General features: G+C 41.0%; 1 protein-coding gene across 5 annotated transcripts in view; it reads right to left on the reverse strand.

Annotated features, from left to right (window-relative positions):
• LOC126473421 (calcium-independent phospholipase A2-gamma-like) overlaps positions 1-27,846 on the reverse strand; it is an 84,319-nt gene that overhangs the window by 24,689 nt on the left and 31,784 nt on the right. For all 5 annotated transcript variants that reach the window (XM_050100453.1, XM_050100448.1, XM_050100449.1 and 2 more), the window contains exons 5-8: positions 23,965-24,083; positions 23,680-23,885; positions 17,586-17,777; positions 4,094-4,295 (exon numbers count right to left, since the gene is read on the reverse strand). In XM_050100453.1, the coding sequence (XP_049956410.1) occupies positions 4,094-4,295; positions 17,586-17,777; positions 23,680-23,885; positions 23,965-24,083 (719 nt within the window). The remainder of the gene's footprint in view (positions 1-4,093; positions 4,296-17,585; positions 17,778-23,679; positions 23,886-23,964; positions 24,084-27,846) is intronic.

Below are 27,846 nucleotides of genomic sequence, written 5' to 3' on the forward strand. Positions count from 1 at the left end.
GGAAGAGCCTTATAGAGCAAGTTCATAAGTAGGACAAAGACTCAGTTATAATAATATTAAAGTAAAGAACAATATATTCACTGAAGAGGAAATAATACAAGATTAATAATCATAGAACCAGCTGATCAGCTTTTGTATTTAGGACAGCTGAAGAAAATGATGGGATGGACAGCAAAAGAAACAATCAGAAAAATAAAAATAGCGTGGAATGGTTTAGGTAAACAAAATACATTTTTCCAAAACGTAGCTTCCAACATTTCTACATGGGAAGTTTGCAGTCAGTGTGTACTATCTGTTTTGACCAACAACAATGAGGCAATGGTCTTTAAGAGACAGGAAAAGTAATCAAGTTGAACAGAGAAAAGACTGGACTGCACGGCAAAATTGTGACTAATGATAATTAAACAGAGGTACGCAGAACTTGTAACGAGCTGAACAGGTGGAAGGTGGACCACGAAATTTCTTTGCTTAGCCCAAAGTGATAAGAAAACACTGTAATGATACCCTTTCCTTTCCATTATGGATTTTCAATTGTTTGATTTAATCTAATTGAAGGTGGATTATTGGCATTAGAAAAACATGAAGGAGCAACATAAATACATCTCTAGCTGCTGCTGATGATGATGGTGGTGATAAATTCTAGCACAATTTTGTTCCCTAATTTTGTAATAAAGTGATATCTGTGAGATTCTTTTTTGTTCTGGGCACCTGTTCATGACTTTTCTGAAAGACAGGAACTATCTGCACTATTTTCTAATCACATGGAATGCTGCTTTGTTTCAGTAACCTGAAGTAGAAGAGGGACCATGTCTTCTGCATATTCAAAGTGGGTCCAGTGACCTTCCTTTATCAAGTGACTCCAGCTGTTTTCCCATCTCTCTCTCATGTATTTCTGTCTCTCGAGAATCTGTCATTTCCTTGACTATGCAGCACCCAGGAGTATTTGGGCCAAACTCGTCTTCAAACATATATTTAAAGATGTATAAAAAGTGATCTGTCAACTAGAACTTTCACTGCCTATGTGCAAATAAGTATTAATTTTCAACAGTATTTAACACAGAACTACCAGAACAAGCCGTTCCACATCAAATGAGTAATCTTGAAACTCAAAGTGATATAAATACACTCCTGGAAATTGAAATAAGAACACCGTGAATTCATTGTCCCAGGAAGGGGAAACTTTATTGACACATTCCTGGGGTCAGATACATCACATGATCACACTGACAGAACCACAGGCACATAGACACAGGCAACAGAGCATGCACAATGTCGGCACTAGTACAGTGTATATCCACCTTTCGCAGCAATGCAGGCTGCTATTCTCCCATGGAGACGATCGTAGAGATGCTGGATGTAGTCCTGTGGAACGGCTTGCCATGCCATTTCCACCTGGCGCCTCAGTTGGACCAGCGTTCGTGCTGGACGTGCAGACCGCGTGAGACGACGCTTCATCCAGTCCCAAACATGCTCAATGGGGGACAGATCCGGAGATCTTGCTGGCCAGGGTAGTTGACTTACACCTTCCAGAGCACGTTGCGTGGCACGGGATACATGCGGACGTGCATTGTCCTGTTGGAACAGCAAGTTCCCTTGCCGGTCTAGGAATGGTAGAACGATGGGTTCGATGACGGTTTGGATGTACCGTGCTCTATTCAGTGTCCCCTCGACGATCACCAGTGGTGTACGGCCAGTGTAGGAGATCACTCCCCACACCATGATGCCAGGTGTTGGCCCTGTGTGCCTCGGTCGTATGCAGTCCTGATTGTGGCGCTCACCTGCACGGCGCCAAACACGCATACGACCATCATTGGCACCAAGGCAGAAGCGACTCTCATCGCTGAAGACGACACGTCTCCATTCGTCCCTCCATTCACGCCTGTCGCGACACCACTGGAGGCGGGCTGCATGATGTTGGGGCGTGAGCGGAAGACGGCCTAACGGTGTGCGGGACCGTAGCCCAGCTTCATGGAGACGGTTGCGAATGGTCCTCGCCGATACCCCAGGAGCAACAGTGTCCCTAATTTGCTGGGAAGTGGCGGTGCGGTCCCCTACGGCACTGCATAGGATCCTACGGTCTTGGCGTGCATCCGTGCGTCGCTGCGGTCCGGTCCCAGGTCGACGGTCACGTGCACCTTCCGCCGACCTCTGGCGACAACATCAATGTACTGTGGAGACCTCACGCCCCACGTGTCGAGCAATTCGGCGGTACGTCCACCCGGCCTTACGCATGCCCACTATACGCCCTCACTCAAAGTCCGTCAACTGCACATACGGTTCACGTCCATGCTGTCGCGGCATGCTACCAGTGTTAAAGACTGCGATGGAGCTTCGTATGCCACGGCAAACTGGCTGACACTGACGGCGGCGGTGCACAAATGCTGCGCAGCTAGCGCCATTCGACGGCCAACACCGCGGTTCCTGGTGTGTCCGCTGTGCCGTGCGTGTGATCATTGCTTGTACAGCCCTCTCACAGTGTCCGGAGCAAGTATGGTGGGTCTGACACACCGGTGTCAATGCGTTCTTTTTTCCATTTCCAGGAGTGTAGAATGTCTGGAACTAACTATAATTTATGGCAATGGAAATATCATAGCCCAAATGTAAATAATGATTTGGAAAACAGATCACAGCTGGTCTCAGGCACACAATATAATCAACATTCAGAGGCAATTTATGTGCCTATTAATGACTTAACATTTAAAGTGAAGGTAAATAGTAAATTATTATGGATAATACAGAGGCATCTTTTTGATTTCGCTTCTACTATGGCTTGTACACAGTGATCTTAAAAAATCTGTGCTAATGTACAAAAATATGTGCAACTACCTGCTGTACATGAACTGTTGTGCTAACAATAAGTCCCAGTTTTTATAATTTTTATTAACAAAATATATTCAAAACATTGTGGGGAAAAGAAACTTAATCTCTCTACGTTGAATAGAGGGTGGTAAAAAGAAACACATGAGGTATCAATTACTTCAATGTTCAAATACTGTTCTATGGTTACATAAAAATGGCATAAATCCCAAACTATTCTTATAGTGCCCATGTATCCCACTAACAGAGCTGTATGGGTGTGACCTCAGATAGATATATCAACAGTCAATACTCATTAGCATAGGAGGGTAAATCGAAACTGCAATAATAATCTTTGTTTATCGAACATTAACTTGGTGAATAAAATCTTCCACACTGGCAGTTAAGACACTTTTATAAAAAGTCACTATCTGCTTGGCCTCAATAGAGATGCATCTTCAGATGATAGGTTTTTTGAACAGTCATGTCACAAAGTGACTGCTTACAGCCAAGTTCTATCATTCATAGATAAAAGCAGATAGACCTTGGCTCTAAGCAATCACTTTGTCATGACATGAGTGTTTAAAAAAAAACTATCACCTGAAGCTGCATCTCTATTGATGCAAAACAGTCAGTGACTTTTAATAAAGTATTTTAACAGCTAGTGTGGAAGATTTTATTTACCAAATAGAATTTTGGCTGCAGTTGTCCAACTTTTTAAATAATGTAAACACTAACTTGTTCTATAAATCTTCGACTCCAACTGCATCATGGAACTTTGAATATGTAGACACTGTTAAATTTATCTTACATCACAAGATTAGAGGTGTAAGCATTTGTTAAATTCTCATATTGGAAAGAAGAAGAAAGGAAGTTCAATATTCAGCAGTGACCATTTCCCTGTCCAATACTAATCATTTTGTCTTTAAAATAGGTTCTCCCTCTTCTCTCTGTTGTTGTAATTATGAACATGTTGGAAGGATAAGTCTCTCTTCTTTCTTCATGTTATCTCTTAAAAAGAGGAGAAATGAACAATGGACGCAATAGCTAAAAATATCTTTTGGGTCCCTTACTTCTCCTCTACCAGTTACTCTGATGCTGCAAAAAAGTGTTAGTCATCTTTCTTTCTGGATTGAGATACTGCCAATTACTGTGTAACTAAAGCATAATTGAGACTACAATGACCAACCATAAATACCTTTCTACAATTTTACAGTAACATTCTCTTAAAAATGTGCATGTTATTGTATAATACAAGTAACAATACAGCAGAAAATAAATATGCACTGTTACAAACCTTCAGTGTCTGTAGCACTGTCTAGAATTTTCAAGAACTTTGTTTTCCATGATGATGACAATGATTCCTCTTGAATTCCTATAACTGGTTGACAACGGCCAGTACCAAAAGAAATTATGCACTGAATAGGAGAGCCAGGCCACAGGTGTCGTGCCTCATGGACAGCCACAGCACATGGATTATTTACGAGAATACCACCATCCTAAAAGTAATGCATATATTTATTAGAGTATTTAGAGTAGAAATGTAATGACATAATGGAAAAAAGCACAAGTAGCAGAAATGGCCAGTCAACTAGTAAGAAAATTTTATGTAATCACATTGTAGTTCTCATGCTTGTTCTGGGGTACTTCAAGATAGATCTGAGTGAAAATAAGTAATATCCTAAATAACATCAATATTTCTTGTTTATGTTATAATAATAGAAGAGACAGGATGTAAATGAAAAAAAAATGACAAATAAGAATTACTGCAGACGACTACACAAATTCAACTGACTGAGGCACATAGTCATAGGTAATTGTAAATTTTTTTTTCAAAGCTTTAAAAGACTTTGTGAGTGGTTAGCAAGGCTATGGCTGATGAGTGCTGGAGTAAAAAGAGTGACGCCTAGGAAGAGGTAAGATATTGTTGGCCATGTAGGACATGTGGAAGGATGAAGAAAGTTTCGTATCAACCATAAGCCCCAAGAATTTCACAGGTTCAGTGAATGAAAGTGCAACAGGCCCAAGATGTAAAGACAGGAAGAAACTCATTCCTCCACCAGAAATTCATACAAATTGTTTTGTCAGTGGAAAAGCAAAAGCCATTGTCGATGCTTCATGAGTAAAGACAATCAAGACATCACTGAAGGTGCCGCTCAAGGAGACAAGTTCATGAAGAACCGCAACAGACTGCAATGTTGTCAATTAAAAGGGAACCGAAGATGCCTGGCACGAGACAATCCATAACAGAGTAAAATGTAAATGTCGTGTGACTAGGGCCTCACTTCAGGCAGACGGTTCGCCGGGTGCAAGTCTTTCGATTTGACGCCACTTTGGCAACTTGTGCATCAATGGGGATGAAATGATGATGACTAGGACAACACAACACCCAGTCCCTGAGCTGAGAAAATCTCCGACCCAGCCTGGAATCGAACCCGGGCCCTTAGGATTGACATTCTGTCGCGCTGACCACTCAGCTACCAGGGGCGTACACCATTACAAAGTTAATGGCTACAGCAAAGAGGACAATGCTCAGGATGGAGCCTTGAGGCACCCTCTTTTCCTGGATAAAGGTCTTCAACAAGGCTGAAACTCTGCTTTTAAAAATTCCTGAAGGAACTGGGACAGGCAATCTCAGAAGCCCAAAGTGTGTAGAGTAGGATACCAGTCCTGCAGCAGGTGTTGTAAGCTTTCTCCAAATCAAGAAACATGGCCACAGCCTGGTATTTTCACAGAAAACTGTTCATGAAATGGGTTGACAAAGTGAAGAGATGGTCAACTGCAGAACGGCATACACAAAATCCACACTGTGCAGTGGGTAGTAGATTGTGAGACTTGAGCCACCATGAATCATACGTTCTCGCCTTGCAAACACAACTGGTGAGAGAAATAGGGTGGTAGCTAGAAGCAAAGTGTTTGTCCTTACTGGGGTTTGGTATGAGTATGACAGTGGCTGCACACCAATGTCTGGCAAATGTGCCATCTCCACAAATGCGATTGTACATACAAAGGAGAATGTGTTTGCCTGCAAAAGAAAGGTGCTGCAACATCTGAAAGTGAATATCGTCTGGCCCTAGGGTGGTGGAAGATCAGGATGAGATTGAGAGCATGGTCAAGTTCCCTCATAGTAAGGGCAGCATCATAGCATTCATGATTTGAGAGGAGCAGGATACCACCCGAGCCTCCTTCACTTGTTTTTTAGGGAGGAAGACAGGGTGATGGTAGGTGGAGTTTGAAATCTTCCAGAATAGATGCCCAAGGTGTTGGAGATAGCAACAGGATCCACAATGACATCATCTGCTATAGTCAGGCTGGAAATCAGGGAATGAACCTTGGTACCAGAGAACCAAAAGAGGTTGCCCCACACAACAGAAGAGAGAGTGAGACTGTTAAAACGACTAGTAAAGGAAATCTAGATAGCTTTTTTGGTATACCAAACAATGCATCGACACTGCATGTGCAACTGTTTATAATGACTACAGTTTGCCAAAACAGGATGACGGTTAAAAATGCGGAGAGCATGTCTCCATATGCGAATCACACCTTGGTTCACCTCAGTCCACAAGGAGACCGGGACACGGTGTGGTGAAGTAGTAGTGTGAAGTGCAGAACATTCTCCGGTGGTAAGAACAATGTTCATAAGGTACTTTACCTGGTCGTCACAACTGAGAAAATGTTTGTCAAAGGCCCCTGGTAGAAATAAGGTCTCCAGTCACCCTTAGAAAGCTGCCAACTGGGTTTACATGCAGGTGGATTGAGAGTCACCAAACGGATAGCACAATGGAAATGTCTGCTTGAATACATGTCAGAGAAAACAGACCACTCTAGACAACGGGCAAGCTGGGCAGTGCAGAATAAGAGGTCCTGATGGGAATAGGTGTGCATGGAGTATGAATGGAACATGGGTGCTCCAGTGTTAAGATAGATGAGGTTGAGCAGGTTAAGATCTGTCAAGAGGGAACCTCTAAGACAGGTCCTTGAAGAGTACCAAAGGGGATGATGGGCATTAAAGTCACCAAACAGCAAAAAGGGGTGAGGCAGCCGACCAGTAAGCTGGAGTCAGTCTGACCTGGTGACAGCTAATGAAGGAAGGATGTAGACATTATAAAGACAATTGGTGAAGCGAGGAAGAAAAATGAGGACTGCAACAGCTTGCAGCCAAGTGTTCAAATAGTCTGATAGTTTGGCTATGGATGACCCCCCGCCCCCCCTCCGCCACGAGATGGAAGTTGTCGCGAGGGTACAATTTTGTTTCTTGGAGGAACAACCAGGCATTGCAATTCCAAGAGTAGCCTTAATTCCTCCTTGTTGGATCTAATGCCATGAATGTTCCACTGGAGAAGAGTCATAATGGGGAATGGGGAGGAGGGGACAAATGAAGGGCAATCATCTTGGTGGCTGCTGAGTGTCAGTCTTCGAAGATTCACTGCTACAGGACACCAGAGGCTGGAGGATCCTGCTCCATGAAATCTATGTAAGTTTCAGCATTCTCCCTGGGTCAGCCTGCAGGCTCTATGGCAAAAAATTGGGGTAGTGTGCACCAGCAAAATGGAGATCAGCTGGGTGAAGGTATCACATGGCGCCACTGTTCAAGAGGATCCCCAAGTCGGGGAATGAGAGAACCGTTTGTCTTTGATTTCTTAGAGCCTTTATGACTGGCAGACAAGGACTCAGACATTTGTTGGTCGGAGGGACATAAAAAGTTTCCGCGGGAGTGTTTCTTTTGTCCTTTATGGCCTGCCAGTAGTGTATCAGGTGATTTCAATGGCAAGGGCAAAGATTTGGTGGCTTGTCGTGCAGCTGCAAGAGGAGACTGAATGTTACTGGGCGATTTCAGAACTGCAATACTGAACTGGTAGTCGCAAGTCTGTGTGGCCATGTCCCTCATGGAGTGTGGCATAGCAAGGATGGTACTATAATTGTCGAATGGTAAAAAGCAAAGCAGGGCTTTTGACTGGCCAACAACTTGTGTGTGACAGGGTAGGGTACTTTTTCCTTCACCCAGATCTCCTGGATGGCCCACTTATTACAACTGAATCGCTTATTTCAGAAGGGCCCTATATCCATCTGACATTGTTTTGAGAGAAGTGGAAAAAACTGTTTTAATATTTTACGGGGCATTTTCTTAACTGTTTGCAGTGACCATCTGAGATATGCCACTATGAACAATTATCTTGATTTATTCTGTACTCAAATACTGTATGCATTTATTGACCAGAGGCGAATATTTCTCTTTGACATGGATTTTCAGAAATAAGTGAGACATAAAAATCTTAAAACCTTTACAGCACACAAAAAAACTGTCAATAAATATATAAGTAAATGTTAGAGACAATGTTTAAAGAATTCACAATATCTGCTTATGAAAACAAATTGTTAATCAATAATGAATATCACGAATAACACATCATCTGTGTCCAGTGCTCCCACAGCAGTGGCCACTGACGAACAGTATTTCAGAATTCTAGGATGTGTTCTTCTTGCACTATGTAAGCAGCCAACTTCTTTACACCTATCATCATCTTCGCATTGGCAGGAATGTAGTCATCTGAGTAGGCTTGAACAGCTGGGAAGTTGACACTGGATCAAGAAACTCCAGGTAGTCATAATCTGAACGGGTATTTAAACCACTGACCATACTCCAGGCTGTTAGAGACCCAAATACCTCATCGCTGATGACAAAAATGATAAAATGTTTAAACACTAAATGCTACTTTCAAGTCCCTTTGTGATGTAACTGTCTCTAGAGAATGAGTTGTCGTCCTCTTGTAAAGTCCCATCCACCATAACTTGAAGTCAACGATTTCATCTGTTGAGACAACCTTTATGGAGGATTGTCTTCTTGTACTAGATGATATAATCAGTCCAACATAATCCACAACAGTTTATACTCTGTCAGTTCTTTGCAGTGATCTCTTGATTGTGCCAAAAGCTCTATCAGACGGTAAGACTGAGTGTCCCCTGATAAGAAAGAATACCTCTATTGTCCGAAATTTTCCAGCACCCACAAACGCTTGACACATTCTTATTAAACAAATGATTTTTGTTTAGTGCTAAACAGTTATCACACAACAGATGTATAATTTTTATGTCTTTGGGATGCATGTGGTGATATGGTGATACAAGAAAGTGTGCACTTCATTAGGACCTTTGTGGGTAATGAAATGCCATATTGTCTTTCAGACTGTGAATGCCAAAAACATTAACTGTCAGCTACCAGAGATAAAATAGGTCTTGAACAGGTACTCTTGGCAGATGAAGATTCTGCATGAAGTCAAATCTCAGACTTGAAATATGTTTATTTTCTTTACAAAGCCTTTCACTTACATTGAAAGTAGTATAAAATTTCTTGACTCTTCTCTCGTGCACCATTAAATTGCACACAGAAGTCCATCAAGACACCTCATTGAAACTTATGTTCACCATTAATTGCTCAAATTCACAACACGCATCTACCTGTGGTCTGCCGAAATGAAGGTCAAAATCCTGGTCAAATATTTTCACATAGTAATCATATTTGATTGGAGAAAGGGAATTCACTTCTTTGAAAAGCTCATACGTGATCTTTCTATTCAGTCAGCACTAAGTAAAGGTACGCTTTACCGGCACAATGAGACCCCTTCATCAGAAATGATGGTATGTGCTCATCAACTTTGGCAATTTCAAGTACTGATATTGAATTACCGCTTATACATCATATTTTCCTCATACATCTTTAGGGCTTCTTCCAAGAAGAAGCAGATGTCTTATTCTTCTCACCCTTTTTTCACCAACTGCAAAAAAGGTTAGAAATGCTTCTCTGCAAATTTGGATACAGTTTGTTCCCACCATACAATGGTATTTGAAAGAATTTGCTTTTGCATTTCTTCCTTCCCTTGGTCTAAGTTATTTTACTTTAATGCCAGTATTAGGCTCTGAAGGTAAAGATCTTGTTCATCTTTACTATTAAGATCCAGAACATGTCTGAGCCTTGGTAATTGATCATCTTGACCAATGGATTCAAAACACTTAGAACTGCATGTTCAAGGCTGTCCGAAAGATTTTGCTGATATTAGCTTACCTCAATAATCATTATGCTTCAGTCCCTTTAGTTTAGCTGTTTTGATTACATTTCGTTCATAATGCTCAGGATAACGTACAACTTTCCTCCTCCTTTCCTTATGGAAAGGTTCAACTGCACAATCAGATTCTCTCATATTGATAAAATATAAGATACTATGAGGAAACAGTATCACATCCTACTGCTTGCTCTACAACAATGACTTTGAGACAAACTATAGATGCATTACCTATATCATTCTCCTGCCTTTTCTGACAATCACAGCATCTCACTAACATACATTGAGTTATTGTTCAAAAGTGTTGAGAGCAAAAACGTCCTATGTTCTGTACATAGGGCTCTCTTGAAATTAATGAGAATTTCTCCACTGTATATTGCAGCTATCTGATAAAATGTGGAGGTCCTTTCCACACTCGATGAGTCAACCCCTAAAGAACACAAAAATGTAAATAGCTCAAAAGTCATAAAAGCTGAGTTAGGGTCCTTCTGAAATATAGGATTCAATTGTTACAGCAGGGAGAAGAAGGTGGGCAATCTCCCTCGTGAGCATCTCTACCACAACACATTTGGCTGTGTTTTGACAGGACATGCAAGTGTGGTTATAATGTTGACACAGGTAGCAATGCATCAGGTTTGGAATGTACGGTTGAAGTGTGGTGACTTCATAACCTGCCTTAATCTTCGATGGAAACACTACTCGATCAAATGTGAGAAAAAGAGTGCATGTAGGCACTAAGTTTGTATCAGTCTTTTTCATCACTCGACAGACTGCAGTGGCGCCCCGATCAGAGATATAATTTTGGATTTCCCCCTTGGTCAGGCCAAGGAGCAGCCGAGTGTAACACCATGCAAAGAATTCAGCATACAACAGGCCTGGACACAAACACGACAATCTTGGAGGAGCGAAGCTGTAAGCAGTTCTTGGGCTTCAAAATTACAATTGGTCTCCAGAAGCAAAATCACAATAAGTAAGCAAGAGCAGGGTTTCACAGGGTCTGCAATGGCACCAACACCTTTCTGAATAATAAACAGAGTAACTGTAGCAAAAGACCGACCTCCGACCTCCAACTTCCTCCAGTACATGACACCACGAGGAACCGAGGTGCAACTGGAACAATTGTTAAATTTTTAGCCTCATTCTGTTTATGTTTAGTGGATGTTGACTGAGATGAAAATGATTGGCTCACTGTGAAAAAATCCCCCATGATTGCCAGCATCTTCAATGGCATGCTCCTGCCAACTGGGGGCCACCATCAGAAAAGAGAGGGGGCGTCATCCGCCTTTAGGTGATTGTTCACACCTCAAGTCACACCTCCCAAAATCCAGACAGAGGGACCATTGGCAATTGGTAAGGTAACAGTTCAGGCAGTCACCCCTCCCTGGCCTGGCCTGTACCAGGGAGTATGAGAGAACCCTACCTGTTGACCCGGGGTTGGGGACTACACATAACTTATCACCTGTTACATGTTACACACATGGGCTGGTCTTCAGGAGTACTTAGGTAGGAAGAAAAATCAAAGAGAGACCTCAAACGGCAAACCAGAGGAAGGGGAAGAGATGGAGAAGAAAGAAGTAGACGAGAGGCACTGTTCTGATGCCGGGCTGCCAAAACTTCAGAATGCATTCTCAAAAATATCAAAGACACATTCACCAGAGGAGGGGGGGGGGGGGGGGGGGGGGGAAGTAGGGGACGATTAGTAGGAGAATGGACACGCATCATGCATTAGGCTGGGGACCAGTGGTAGCCAAGCATGAACTCACCAAAGAGTGGTGAGCCCCATGGGAAGTGCCTAAGATTTGCAATAAGCAACTGTGGATTGAATTTACAGATCATCACGCAGTTCCTTGGATACATGCAAGAAGTAATCTAACTAGCATATGCTTATATGCATTTATTAATTTACTGAGTTAGAGTGAACTAGCAGTGGCTATGTCTGCTTCGTGAGAGAGAGAGAGTATACAGTCATCAATATAAGGTGACAAGGCAAAAGGAAGTCTGAACTATTTTTCAGGTAAAATCTCTCATCATCATGACAATATTAAATAAAACAGATATTATCTAAAGTGATGCATAAGAAATCCACAAATCTTGTGCAGGAGTAAATTAATGAAATGGGAATAACTTTCATATGCAATTATCCAAATAAATAGCAAACATAAAATTGCACACATGTTAAGAGTGTGATTATTTAATACAAAAGATAGTCCACTAGCACAGTGAAATATATTAGCTACAGAAAAAGAAATAAAGTAAAACAGAATGTAATTTCAAAATAAAATGGTTGAAATGGAGAGCAAAGTTCTTGCTGATTCTGGAAAAAAAGTTTAAGTATATGGAGATGATTACAGTTGTGTGCAGAGAAGTGTCAATTGATATTTTAAATGCTGTGATTTATATGTAGTAAAACTATCATAGACAATCTGTATAATAAATATAGAAAAAGGTTTCTGTAAACCAGACTCCAATTAATAAAAGCAGAAGTGAAAATTAGGGGGACTGGTATTGGAATAGAAGAGCTACGTTCTCATATACTTTATTAGTTATGACCCAAAGGGCGATTAAATGTAAATAATTTGATGGTAATTAAAAACACTATGTTCCAAGTTGCTGTAATTAGTTTAGGATGGTTTACATAATATCTTTCATCTTACCAGGGGCATATGAAGTGTGAGATGACATTTTTAGGATGACATGTCCCACTTCCAAGCTTCCATGACAACAAACATGTTTGTGACATTTATTAGGAAGTAAGTGTCGGGATATTCAACTGTAGGGGAGGGGGGTATTATTATTACATGTGCATATGGAAACCATCTTAAACCCATCTCTTCTGCAAGATGGGATGTCAAGTGAGGGTCACCACCTGCTGTGGAAAACATCTTAAACCCATCTCTTCTGCAAGATGGGATGTCAAGTGAGGGTCACCACCTGCTGTGGGGGGCCACGTGTTTCTTGGTGTCATACTCTGAAGACATTTAGAAGATAAGGAGAAAGAGAGGAAAGGTCATGGCTACAATAAACACCATGACAAATGACTGTCCAATTGGCTTATGTAAAGAGAAACTTCTTGTCATTATCTTGTACAAGCTATGTATGTACAAGACTTGCCACCCCAATTAGTGTATGAGATTGTGTTGTTGTAAAACAAAGTGTGAATACAGAAAGTTCAAAGTTCAGTTGTTTATGTAATTCATGTAGCTTGGAGGATGCTCTCTTTCAGCAACCATTCACACAGAATGAGTGGTAGTCCTGTGGAGACTGCTGGACTACAGATATGCGGCACTGACTAGCAGGTTCACCTCAGTGTAAACATTACGAAAGGTGACCACATGAATTTTTTAAAAATAAATCTACTGATATCACACATACGAGGGTTACAGATCACACACAGGAAATGTAACACTGATGCCATACCAAAAACCACTGATGTTCATTTCCACTAGTGGTCAATTCTGAATTGCGTAGTGGTGAGAATTCTTAGCAACAACGAAATTAAGCATGTGGACTTCTGCAGCCTGTGGCGAGCTTACTGAAATCCTCATCACTTAAAAAACTTAAAATGCTAAAATAACTGACATTTCAGCCATGTCACAATGGCCTTCCTCAGAGCACATACAAATTTAGCTGAAGGAAGGTGCTCCAATGTATTGTGTTTCTAAGGTCGTCATAAGATCACCACTGTCAATATTCTTAGATTTTATTGGGTCTAAATACAAACAGTCAGTGCCAGTAGATAGGGAGGGGATATAAGGCATACTAGGCATGGGTTACATGGCACACTGGTAATTGGTAGCCCACTACAAACTGGTGATAGGCTTATATGGACTGTGTGTTCCAACTGTTAGTTGCAGTAAAGCAGTGCCCGTTCTGTACATTTTGCTTGCTTAGTCAGTTGTACTAGTGTCTGGTGAGACACTGCTATGCGATCGTACTGTATGTCGTTCTGAGAATTGCTCGCAACCAGAACAATGAAAGCCTTTGGCTATTCTCTCTAATGACGGTAAGCTGCTTCAGTATTTCAACTGCCTCTCTCATTTTGTGAGTACATGTCCATCACATTGATGCTGAAATTAAAAGGCCATGAAAAAGTAAGAATACTGCAAAAAGTGAAACATCCAAACATAACACTATACTGGAAGAAAGAGTCACCACAGAATATCCTGGGAAGAATCACTCAATGATTATCCAGGCTGATAGATACGCTCACCTGCAGAGAACACAGGTGAAATCTGACTGAAGATAGTTAACTAAGACTCTTAAGATAATTGACTAAGAAACGAGCCTTAATCGAAGACTCTAGAATTTATCATGACACAGCCAGAGGACTGATTATTGAAGTCTCTGAGCAATAATTTGTGGAATATTTAAATCCATAAGGAAAGCTATACAGGGTGTTACAAAAAGGCATGGCCAAACTTTCAGGAAACATTCCTCACACACAAAGAAAGAAAATATGTTATGTGGACACGTGTCCGGAAACGCTTACTTTCCATGTTAGAGCTCATTTTATTACTTCTCTTCAAATCACATTAATCATGGAATGGAAACACACAGCAACAGAACGTACCAGTGTGACTTCAAGCACTTTGTTACAGGAAATGTTCAAAATGTCCTCCATTAGTGAGGATACATGCATCCACCCTCCGTCGCATGGAATCCCTGATGCGCTGATGCAGCCCTGGAGAATGGTGTATAATATCACACCCGTCCACAATACGAGCACGAAGAGTCTCTACATTTGGTACCAGGGTTGCGTAGACAAGAGCTTTCAAATGCCCCCATAAATGAAAGTCAAGAGGGTTGAGGTCAGGGGAGAGTGGAGGCCATGGAATTGGTCCGCCTCTACCAATCCATCGGTTACCGAATCTGTTATTGAGAAGCGTACGAACACTTCGACTGAAATGTGCAGGAGCTCCATCGTACATGAACCACATGTTGTGTCGTACTTGTAAAGGCACATGTTCTAGCAGCACAGGTAGAGTATCCCGTATGAAATCATGATAATGTGCTCCATTGAGTGTAGGTGGAAGAACTAAAATGAGCTCTAACATGGAAATTAAGCGTTTCCGGACACATGTCCGCATAACATCTTTTCTTTATTTGTGTGTGAGGAATGTTTCCTGAAAGTTTGGCCGTACCTTTTTGTAACACCCTGTATGCTTAGGCCTATAGCTGATGGGATCAAATCAGCTACATACAATCTGGTGAAGTGTATGGTCAGAAAACTATGTCACCTTGTGGAACACACAGAATATGCAGAAACATATGTGAACACTGTAGATAACATATTCACGATTAGTACATAAGTACAGAAAATTAACTTAATGGTCAGCTTTGACACAAAATCTTTCATCAAAATATGAGGCTATTAACATTCTTCATGCAGGAGTACCCACTGATTTTGTACCTGATGCAATTACATTTCTCATCAGCTTACTTCACCTAGTGTCATAAATATTTTGAACAAATGGCTAGAGTGACAATGGAATCCACTCTCTGTTCAACAGCAGTGCGTATCTTCATGGAAACTTACAAACAAATTACATTAAGCTCCAGTTAGTCCAAAAGATTCTTTGTGACAATATTATACAATGTGTGGACTGCTACTCACCATATAGTGGAGATGTTGAGTTACAAACAGGCACAATGAAAAGACTGCTAACCAAGTGAGCTTTCAGTCAAGAAGGCCTTCGTCTAAAGTATACACACACACACACACACACACACACACACACACAAACACACACACACACACAGGAAAAAAAAATCATGCAAGCACACACTTACGACCTCTGTCTCTGGCCTCTGGCCCACACAAGCACAAACATACAACCACTGTCTCTGGCCACTGAGGCCAGAGACAGTGGTCACATCTGAGTTACGTTTGCATGAATGTGTGCGTGTGTTGTCTACACGAGTCACAACATATCTTTTCAGTCACAACATATCTTTTCAAACAATGGAAAGTCCAGGATGGAAAAGTGACAGTATTATGAAAAGGGTAGAGTGATACTCACCATATAACGGAGATGCTGAGTCGCAGACAGGTACAACAAAAAGACAGCTTAGCAGTGTGAGCTTTCAGCCAAAAAGGCCTTTGTTGAAAGTAGACAGCACATGCACATATCATTCATACAAGTGAACTCAGACGTGACCACTGGGGCCAGAAACAGGGGTCGTGTGTGTGTGTTTTGTGCCTGCATGATTTTGTGTGTGTGTGTGTGTGTGTGTGTTTTTTGTCCACTTTCGATGAAGCCCTTTTTCGCCGAACATTCAACATCTCCACTATATGGAAAGTAGCACACTATCCTTCTCATAAAACATTATTAAATTCTGGATTTTCCATTGTTTGAAAAGATATGATGTGATGTGATTAACGTGACTCACTTGAAAAGATCCAACAAAAATGAAAAGTTCACAGCAGAAAAACATGAATATCTGACCGCTGGGTTGGAAAAGGATGAGCCAGCCAATATGCAACACACTAAAACTTCCAATTAAAACTTTCGACTGGAGCTGGCATAAAACAAAATTTTAAAAGCTTTCTCTCACCTGTGTCACTCTCATTAAAACAAACTGATGTTTACTATTTGCAGTGCTTGCGTTTTACAATGTACTGTGCAATGTCCTTCAAACATGCATGCATGACATACATGGCAAACAGTATTTACATGTCTAAGACTGGCCACAACGAAAGTAATAAAGTCTCTCCTTGTACAGGAGTCACAGCAATAGCGTCAGTGCAGGACATAAACACTCGCTGACATGTAGAGATTTGGGTCAGTCCTGGAGGTGTGATCGGATTGCTGAAATGGTTAAGGTGAACGCTCATGTAAAGCGGGGAAATCTGGGTTTGGGAGAGTCCTGGTGGGCCAGCACAAATTTTCATTTGTCACAAATAAATTGTGCAGCTGAAGTCTAATGGTATTCACAATTCTGAATATGTTTATTCCAAAATGACTTATTTCTACAACTGCCCCGTTGTGAAACCATAATGTAAAGTCTGTTAAAATGTGGCTACAACATCACGGAAACATTTACAAGTTGTTGACACCTCTTTGCTAAATAGTTACAGTCTCAACAGAAACACTGAAATGAGTGAAGAGGGAGCTGAAGAAGAAGTGGATGTTATTGCAAATAATGGATACCTCCCACCCCTTCCTTCCTTCACTGCCAGCTTACAGTCAGTGTTATCAGTGCAAGCACATCACAGAGTAACTATACAGTATCTATAAGTGATTTCTCATGAAGTTTTAGGTGAAAAGACTATCATGCATCTCGTTCAACTATTCATCTTGTGTGCAGATATTTGATGTACCAATGCTTTAGTTGTTGCTACAGCTAAGTCTTATGAACATGGGCTGAGAATGCATCCAGGCTGGCTATCCCAGTTAGTTTTGTTCACTTCAATAGAACAAACTGTCATCCAACTTCTATCTGAACAAGTGTGTGTTATAAATGTTGCAATGAGACAATGCCAACTATTTGCGTTCCATAATTTTATGAATTTCTGCTATGGAAACAAGCAGCTCAACTAACGTGTAAACTAAGTTGTGTGTTTACCAGGTAAGACTCGCCTTAGTATTTCAATAATATGTGGAAACCAGTGTACATCACAAGCAGTAGTTAGCCTAACTACGGAATATGCACACAAGGTATCACTTATAATCAAAGAAGGTAAGAAAAACAGTAAATGCATTACTGGACATTAATATTTGTGGTGTTCACCTGATGTAAATATTCTCCTAGTTTAAACTCCTCAAAGTAAGATGGTGCTGCTGCAGATGCTCTGACTGCCTCCCACAATGCATGTTTGTAACCTCCTGTATACTGTGAAATTATTCCATATGGCAGAGAATAATTTCTAAATATAAAGGCTTGTACTCGTGGTTGATTAACAATAGCAGAGACGACAGCAATCTAGAAAAAATGTAGAAGATGACATTACCAATAGTTACAGACTACAAATAAATAAATTCAACGTAAATGGGGTGCACTCTTTGATTTACATGCAACCTTGCATCTCCTGTGACTCAGCTGAAGGCATAAAGTGGGAAAGTGAAAGGAAGATTATGGTTTAACAGCTAACAACAGGGTAATTAGACCTGAATAGAAGCTCAGTTTGTGGAAGGACGGGGAAGCACATTACCTTAAGCGCTTTTGGGAAAACACACAACACAGTTGAACCCCAGCCCTCTGAAACATGCAGAGAAGTAAATGGGATGGTAAGCAGGGTGGGGTGACATGGATGCAAAAATTAATGACACCTAACATCAAAAATCTATCATAATTCTTCATACGACAGCCAAAAATGCTACTAAAATTTTGCTGAAAATTCTACGGTAAAAAGAACACAGCACGTCTAAAACTACCATTAACCATTGTTTTAGATACGTCATTTTGAATGTACAGTGTACCTTCAGCCAGGTAGATAAAAAATAATAACCCATTTATTTTACTTTTTCAACGCAACTCCCAATATATTCAGCCTTATGATATTTCGAAAACAATCAAAGCACTTCTTCCAAGTGGTTCTGGCACCACTTCTCTTCTGTAGAAAACTACTGTCCCACCAATACAATCTTCACTTATGCAAACATGGCACACTCCTTTCATCAAAATTATGACCATACTGAGAGTGCCCAAGAACTTCGAATCCTACGACAGCTAAACTATCCAAAGAAAATTTTAAGTCAATACGTTGCAGCACTGCCTTTATGAAATCCATATGTTATGATATTGGAAGTCACTGTTGGACTTTCTACTTTCAAGTAAAAACTGAACACAACACATTTCAAAATACTCTTACAGTGAGTAAGAGTAAGAACAGAAAACATCCTCTTGTACATAAATTGAGATTTTTCAGGCTGCACCAGATGAGCCCCAACCTACAAATACTTGTTTCTTATTCTGTGATTTAATTCCAATATTATATCAGTACAGCCAGTCTTATTCATCAGCAACAATGTTCTGTGTTTGTTTCTTATATTGGAACATTTCCTTCCCTATGTTTCCCTATCATTCTCTAACAATGCTGTGTATTTGTTTCTTATTTTGGAACATTTCCTGCCATCTGTTTCTACATCATGGAGAACAATATCAGCAATGATGAAATCATGTATATTTTTGTGTGTTCTCTCTGTACTGTACAAATTAAAGATGCTGTCAGAACTAATGATTATTCTATCTGGTTATATCCCCCATGCACCATGGACCTTGCCGTTGGTGGGATGGCTTGCGTGCCTCAGCAATACAGATAGCCATACTTTAGGAGCCTTTTCGGTAGATGCTGGGGCAACAGTGGATGACTGACTGATCTGGACTTGCAATATCAAGCAAAACGGCATTGTTGTGCCCGTATTGCGAATGGCTGAAAGTAGGGGAAACTACAGCTGCAATGTTTCCTTCTGTGTGGTTAAATGATGATGGCATCCTCTCTTGGGTAAAATACTCCAGAAGTAAAATAGTTTCCCATTCGGATCTCTGGGTAGGGACTACTCAGGAGGATGTTGGCATCAAGAGAAACAAAACTGGCATTATGGATCACAGCATGGAATGTTATATCCTTTAATTGGGCAGGTTAGGTAGAAAATTTAGAAAGGGAAATGGATAGGTTGGTTGGTTGGATTAAAAGAGGGGGAAAGGGACCAAACTACAAGGCCAACAGCCCCTTGTTCTGAATAAAAGAATGCCAGAAGTGTGAGAATAAAACAAATGAGACTCACAACTCCAAACGGAATGAAAGGAAAAAAATCACAAGAACGGTGAAAGGCAACAAACATGTAAATGGACAAAAGGGGACAATAAAATCACAGAAATGCAAGAAACGGGATGAAAAGATTAAAACAACAAAGTAAATTACCATGGCTGGCTGACCATGAGGATAAAAAAAGCCAGCCACTCTGCAACACATTAAAACCTCCACCCTAGAAGCACTAGGGTGGAGGACACAGAGGGACAAAGGACAAACCCACCCTCACGAATAAAACGTAAAACTAAATCAGCCGATGAGGCGTTGTCAGATAAAATTAGCGGCAATGAGTCCGGTAACCCAAGATTTCATTGCTGTGCACTCAAAGTGGGGCAGTGCACCAGAACATGAGCCACTGTCAACCGGGCGCCGCACCGACAATCAGGTGCGTCTTCATGGCGCAGGAGGTAACCATGGGTCGCCCAAGCGTGGCCAATGTGGAGCCGACAGAGGACAACTGATTCCCTGCGAGTGGCCTGCATGGAAGACTTCCACAGATTCATAGTCTCCTTAATGACATGCAGTTTGTTGTTGTGTCCTGTTATGCCATTCCGTCTCCCAAACCCAAAAAACCCTACGGCATAAGTCAGAACGCAGGTCAGGTTCAGAGATGCCCATCTCCAGAAGCGGTTTCCACGTAGCCTGTTCGGCCAGCCTGTTGGCAAGTTCGTTGCCTGGGATGTCGACGTGTCGTGGGGTCCACACAAACACTACTGTACGACAGGACCAGTCCAGGGTATAGATGGACTCCTGAATGGACGCTACCAAAGGATGGCGAGGGTAGCACTACTTGATAGCTTGTAGGCTGCTCAAGGAGTCAGTACACAGATGAAACCACTCCCCAGGGCATGAACGGATGTGCTCAAGAGCAGGAGATATAGCTACCAGCTCTGCAGTGAATACACTGCAGCCATCAGGCAAGGAATGCTGTTCAATAATGGCCTCTGTGGACAGAGGCGAAGCCGACATGACAATCAGCCATCGAGTCATCGGTGTAAACCATTTGAGAGCAACGCAACATATCAAGAATCGAGAGGAAGTGACAGCGGAGAGTGGCAGGAGTAACTGAGTCCTTAGAGTCATGCAAAAGGTCCAGATGAATCTGTGGCCTGGGTGTACACCATGGAGTTGTATGCAGATGGACCTGGATGGGAGGTGGTAAAGGGGAGGACTACAGTTCAGACAGAAGGGATCACACACGAACCGCCGTCATTAGCCCTGACCTGGGCCGCTGATGTGGGGAGATGAACTGCCGCGGGTGGAAAAAGGAAACAGTAATTCGGATGCTCAGAAGAACTATGAGTGTGTGCAGTGTAACTGGTGAGCAATTGTGCACGTCGGATCTGCAATGTTGGGACTCTGGCCTCCACCGGGACACTGGTAACCCGACTCATTCTAAAAGCTCCCATCACTAGGCGATCGCCACAGTGGTGCACTGGGTAGAGTACATGCAACGCTGAGGGCGCCACCGAACCATAAACCAGACTCCCATATTCAAGGCGCATTTGAACAAGGGCTCTGTAGAGCTGCAGCAGAGTAGAGCGATCTGCAACCCAGTTGGTGCTGCTCAGGCAGTGGAGGGCATTGAGGTGCTGCCAGCACTTCCGCTTAAGCTGACGAAGGGGAGGTAGCCAAGTCAATCGGGCATCGAAAACCAGTCCTAAGAATCGATATGTCTCCATTACAATGAGTGGATCATCATGAAGGTAAAGTTCTGGTTCTGGATGAATGGTACGATGCCGACAGAAGTACATGACACACGACTTAGTGGCCGAAAACTAGAAGCCTTGGGCAAGAGCCCATGACTGCACCTTGTTGATGGCTCCCTGTAGGTGCCACTCAGCAACACCAGTACTGGTGGAGCAGTACAAAATGCAGAAATCGTCTGCATACGGAGAGGGTGAGATGGACGGCCCTACAGCTGCTGCTAGTCCATCAACGGCCACTAAAGATAGTGATACGCTCAATACAGAGCCCTGTGGAAGCCCATTCTCCTGGATATGGGAGGAACTATCGGAGGCACCAACTTGGACACTGGAAGTACAGAGTGACAGGAAATTCTGGATAAAAATCTGGAGCGGGCCTCCGAGACTCACCCGCATAATGTAGCAAGGATACGATGTCGCCAGGTGGTGTCATACACTTTGCGTAGATCAAAAAAGGCAGCAACCAGGTCTTGGCATCTGGAAAAGGCTGTTCAGATGGCAGACTTGAGAGACACAAGATTATCAATGGTAGAGCGACCCTGGCAGAAGCCACCCTGACATGGAGCCAGTAGGCCACGTGACTCCATGACCCAACCCAATCGCCTACGCACCATACGTTCCAGCAGCTTACAAAGAACATTGGTGAGTCTGATGGGCTGATAGCTATCCACATCAAGCTGGTTTGTATAGGGTTTGAGCACTGGGATGCTGGTGCTCTCCTGCCATTGTGATGAAAAGACGCCATCACACCAGATCCTGTTGAAGATGACAAGGAGATGGTGCTTGTGGTCAGACGAAAGATGTTTAATCATCTGACTGTGAATCTGATCTGGCCCAGGAGCTGTGTTGGGGCAATGTGCAAGGGCACTGAGGAGCTCCCACTCTGTAAATGGGGTGTTATAGGGTTCACTGTGGCATGTAGTGAACAAGAGGACTTCCCTTTCCATCCACCATTTGAAGGTGTGAAAGGCTAGGGGATAGTTTCCGACGCAGAGGCTCGAGCACAGTGCTCAGGAAACTGCTCGGCAATCGTATTTGCATTGCTACATAGCACACCACTGATGGTAACGCCAGGGACAACTGTTGGTGTCTGGTACCCAAAAAGACGTCTGATCTTCGTCCAGATTCGGGAAGATGACGTATGGCACCCATTCCTCGACACATACCTCTCCCAACACTCCTGTTTCCGTCGTTTTATAAGCTGGTATACACGCGCACATAGCCGCTTAAAGGCTATCAGATGCTCTAGGGAAGGATGTCGCTTAAGAGGCTGTAGAGTTCGTCGACACACTGTAATTGCCTCAGCGGCTTCTGGTGGCCACCAAGCGACTGTCTTTCACTGGGGCCAACCTAAAGAGCGAGGGATCGCGTTTTCTGCTGCAGAAACGATCGTGGTAGTGACCTGCTCAACCATGGTTGGTTGGTTGGTTGGTTTGTTTGAGGGATACAGGGACCAAACTACAGGGTCATCAGTCCCTTGTGTAGTGTAACATTGCACTACAGTACCTTTTTGTACATTACATGTGACTGTACAATACAAACAGAAGCCTACTACAACAAGCTCTAAGCAGGTAAGCAAGCAGCGTGTTACACAGGAAAAGCATGTAACAAAGCATCAGATTATAAAATACAATTTTTTAAATGTCTCTCTTAAATTGTATATGAGCTTGACAAGTTATGCCACATTATGCCTATTGGATTGTTTGGTTCTGAAACTGCATTACTGATGTGTGTCATACTGGTACATTACAAAAATATGTCTACTACAGGAGGAATGAGGATCTAAAGTAACACTATCATGTATAAACTATACCACTGCTAGCAATGCATAGCTATCTTAGTCTGGCTTTTGGTGCTCTTGAAGTAGTTTTGGTCCTTATAAAATTCAGTTAAGAGACAAGATGGAACTAAATGGAATTCTGCATTGTGAAATCATAAGAACTGAAAACAAAGTGATCAAAAAAGGACAATGGTAGACTCATATGGCCTCCACTGATACACACTACTTTATTAATTATCTTATGTTGCACTGGTATGCAAGAAGTTGGAATTTACAATATATTTAATAAAACTCAATGGCTTCAGCTTACAATTTTCTAACGAAAATTATAGAAAGCCAATCATCTCTTCTTATTTTCCCTTTCCTTATGTTATTAGTTTAAAATTGCTCCTCTCATACTTGACAAGACTTTCACTCTGAAATCTGAAATTTATATTTAGTTTTTAAGGAGAATAACATGCAAATCCTATTCGACAGGGACAGTAAGATATGAAAATAAAACGAAACAACATTAATAAATTTTGAACATTCAATTTATTTAGAATTTTTATTTTTCTTATAAAGCCACATTAATCTTCTACATACCTTTGGACAATTGGGACTTCTTGAGGTCTTTATAAGCTGTGTATCTCCAATATAATTTTTCAGCAGTTTCTCCCACAACTCAGTACTGTAATAGGAGTGAGACCATACTAAGCTGCTGGTTCCCCAAATAGGATTTTGAGTAAAGATTTCTGTACTTAGCTCTTTATAAAGTGTGGACACTTCATCTAATGGTTTTCTTTGGGCACCTAAAATCAAGAAAAAGCCATTAATAACTGTAGAAGCAAGTGTAAAAACACATCAAAAAGTCTTATCTTATATACATACCAACAACACAAGCTAGTATAGCACCTGTACTGACACCACAGACGAAGTCAAACAATTCATATACACTTTTCCCAGTAAGTTCTTCCAGTTTCTTGAGCATCTCTATCACAACAACACCTCTGAAAAAAAAGGGGTACAAGATCATTAGTGGGGCTTCAATTATGTCATGTGTAAAAGTAATCTTTCCATCTCTGACGTAAATGGGTGCATATAAACCTGTAATAACTATAATCATTTATGCTATATGTTGAAAATTGAGACAATGAGCCTTTGGCTGTGTGAAATACAGGTTAATTCATACGAAAAAAGCAATCAGAGCAAGCAGCTACCGTTAACAATGCGCTGTTAGCAGTTTCAAACTGACAAGTTCATCATTACACAGTAGTTAAATGTGTACAGCCTTCGGAAGACCAACCCATCAGTTTGAAACAGGTAAAAGTACTACTTGTTCTTAATAAATAACATTATTAACTGTGGCTGGTTGTTGTTTTCACTTTTTTGAGAATTAGACTGTACAATTATTTATTTATAAAACAGTCAAAGAAGGGCACAGTGAGCCAAGAAGAACAGCAAACCAACCATAGGACCACCTGGTGTCAGATATAATACTAGTTATAAAAATAATTTCTTCATAGGCTTTCAGAATGGTAAAACATAATACAAACTGTTAAAATACGAAAAACCTAATCCACTACTCAACTGCACTGGAAGGAGAAACTGGAGGTCATCAAACGAAAATATAGCTCGAAAAAACAATCAAATTTTCTATACAATACACTGCATCCAATGAGATGCCACAAGAAATCTGGAGTGAGGATAAAGTAAAAAAAAAAAACAGTCCTGACAGTGAAAAAATAATGGTACATCACTTAGAATATTGGAAACTATTACTGTTTCATCCGCAAAAAATCAGAATCCATATTTGAGACCATGCTTGACACACAGACTGACTCTGCAGAAAATTTCCAGATGTAAGAATGTCCCATCATAATGCAAAAGTAGAATTGCTGACACACTCAGCACAATGTGAAAAAATTCATTGATCCCTTTGCCAGGCACTTTATTGTGAATAGCACAGTAATCACATAGATGTAGATGGAGATGAGCATCCTCAAAGATGGAAGATATGTAGTGGAATTATTACAAAAGAGCAAGAAATTTCGAACTGAAGCTACAAATTAAGGTGGCTTGACACCATCATTGTAAGTGATTACAGTAATTTGTAGTTCAATTGATACTGATAACAGTTTCTGTCAAGTCTAACCTGCAATGTTCACATTTAAGGCAGAAAAGCTTGTTAACAGGTATGACAAGTTGTTAGAGTTAGTTATTCTTTTAATTCTTTTTTCCAAAATTTGAAGTGCCAGTACATGATTGGTATATTTGATTGCACATGATTAGTTAAAACTGTATGCTGGGACAGGATTCAAACCCAGATCTCTGAATTTTGGTGGCAATGCACTACCAATCACACAAACCACGCATTCTCAGAAATGAGCAGTTGTTTGTTGGGTACTGTCTTACGTGATTAGGGTGTCTCATTTCATTTAAATAGCTAACAAGGAGTATATTACATTAATAATACTACCTCATTTAAGGAATATGGTATGCGCTCCACTTAAAAACTCAGCTGAAGGAAATTGCAATGCTGTGCAGGTACTTAAGACCATTCATTATTAGACAACTGAAATTCAAATTTTGCAAGTGTAGTGGCAGACCACATGAAGTCCTTAAACAGAGACGGGCATAATTCATATAGATTTCTGTCTACATAACGATTCCAATAAATACACTATTCAAGAAATTTTATCCATAAATAAATTGTTGGCGGAAAAAAGGTTTTTCTATCTCTGTCACTACAAATAATTATTTGTTATTTATTGTTCATAACTTAACTAGTAAATAAAGTAGAATACCACCACATTTTCTTCCTTAACTTGAAAAGAACTGGGTCACATATAACCAGCTTTTGTTCCTGCAGTTCAGTGTAGTTTCTGTTTGATGCTTTATTAAGGCTTTGTAAGGAAGTGTGCATTGGTAGCTTAGTGGATAATTTCTTGGCTACTGAGTTAATGGCCTGGGTTCAATCCCACCCCCCCCCCCCCCCCCCCCCCGTTGGTTTTGGGACCACTTCTTTCCCCTCTAACAATGGGGAAAATGTTCCTTTATAGGTTCCCCCGTAACCGGCTGGGTAAGTCAGTTCTGAGCTTTCAGGAAAGCAATGTCATACCAACTCCAACAGAACATGCCCAATAAAGCACTGCATTGTTCAAACCCACCTTTGGGTCAGGCACAGCTTTATTTGCTTTACAGCATAACAAACATAATGTAACAATCCTTCACGGTGACTAAACAGTTCACACTACCAGTGCAACCCAATTCAACTGACACTGCTCTTGCCAATGCTTTCATCTCTCCCGCTCCTGCTAGGTACGTAAAGATGAGAATGCGCCAACAAACTCTGATCTGCAATACCTACCTCAATTGCATGAACATTGCTTAACACTACCAAATATGGTTGTCTCATTGATACAATTACACAATTATCTTGTATTTGTAGTGCTATAAAATGAGGAAACAAAGTAAGGACTCAGTATCTGCTAGTTACTACCACCAACATGCTTTAAATCTAACTTCTCCTAAAACAGTATTAGCCAAAGTTGATTGCAAACCTACACAAAAATGTCACAATTTGTGGAATACTACTGGGTGTCCAAACTCATCCAAGATAGTTAAAATTATGTAAGGACTAACTCAGAGTAAGCTCTGTGCTGCAAGCCTTAATAGTTTCTTGATCCGACAAAAATCTGTGTAATTACGTAAGGCTTTGTGACTGATAAATTTCATAAGAGACACTGAATCTGACTACATACTGCAGCATACAGGCAACTTTCTATTAAGAAAGAGTCAACTGATGATTTGTAGACTTTTTTTGCCTTTCTACACCAAATGGTTTCAGCAGAAACTTATCCACAATTTCAAAGTCAGTAGTTCACCTATATCACTGTCCATTATCAAGGGGAGGTTTACAATAAGCTACAGACACATAACAGCCAAAGAAATCTCAAAGAACTCAGGTGAAGCTTTTCAAATTAGGTTCTGACAGGAAAAGAAAATGAATTTTTCGATCCTGTGTGGGATTTGGGATGTGAAGCTGATATGTAGTCACTACAAAGTCATTCACCAAAAATTTTACCAAATAAGATTATAAAATTTAAAGTCTTATATCTTTATGGTGAAATAAAGGCTACCTCTTTTGTATGTGAAGAATGTATTTTTCTATATGCCTAAATCAAAAGTATTCCAAAATCAAATAAACTTTCTGCCAATATGGCTGGGGGGGGGAAGGGGGTGGTCAGGGGGGGGGGGGGGGGGGAGTTAATCTGAAAACTAATTTAAAAGCGACAAGAGGTAGATTATTATATAAGTTACCAAAAATTGGGGCAATAAAAGCCATTGAATTTAAAATTCGTTTATTACTCTTAACTTATTTTGTTTATAGATGGCCAACAAATGTTTTTATTATCAGAAATGAATAATATTTCAAATAAATATTTTTATCTGAATTCATGTACAATAATTTTTATCTGTCTTTGTTACTCATCATTCGAATAACTTTTGCCCAACTCTGTCCATAAGATTGTTGAGACGATGGACATCTGATACAAACAAATACTGGGTGATCAAAAAGTCAGTATAAATTTGAAAACTGAATAAATCACGGAATAATGTAGACAGAGAGGTACAAATTGACACACATGATTGGAATGACATGAGGTTTTATTAGAACCACAAAAATACAAAAGTACAAAAAATGTCCGACAGACGGCACTTCATCTGATCAGAACAGCAATAATTAGCATAACAAAGTAAGACAAAGCA

Source organism: Schistocerca serialis, chromosome 4 (assembly GCF_023864345.2).
Source record: "Schistocerca serialis cubense isolate TAMUIC-IGC-003099 chromosome 4, iqSchSeri2.2, whole genome shotgun sequence".
Classification (NCBI taxonomy): Eukaryota; Metazoa; Arthropoda; class Insecta; order Orthoptera; family Acrididae; genus Schistocerca; species Schistocerca serialis.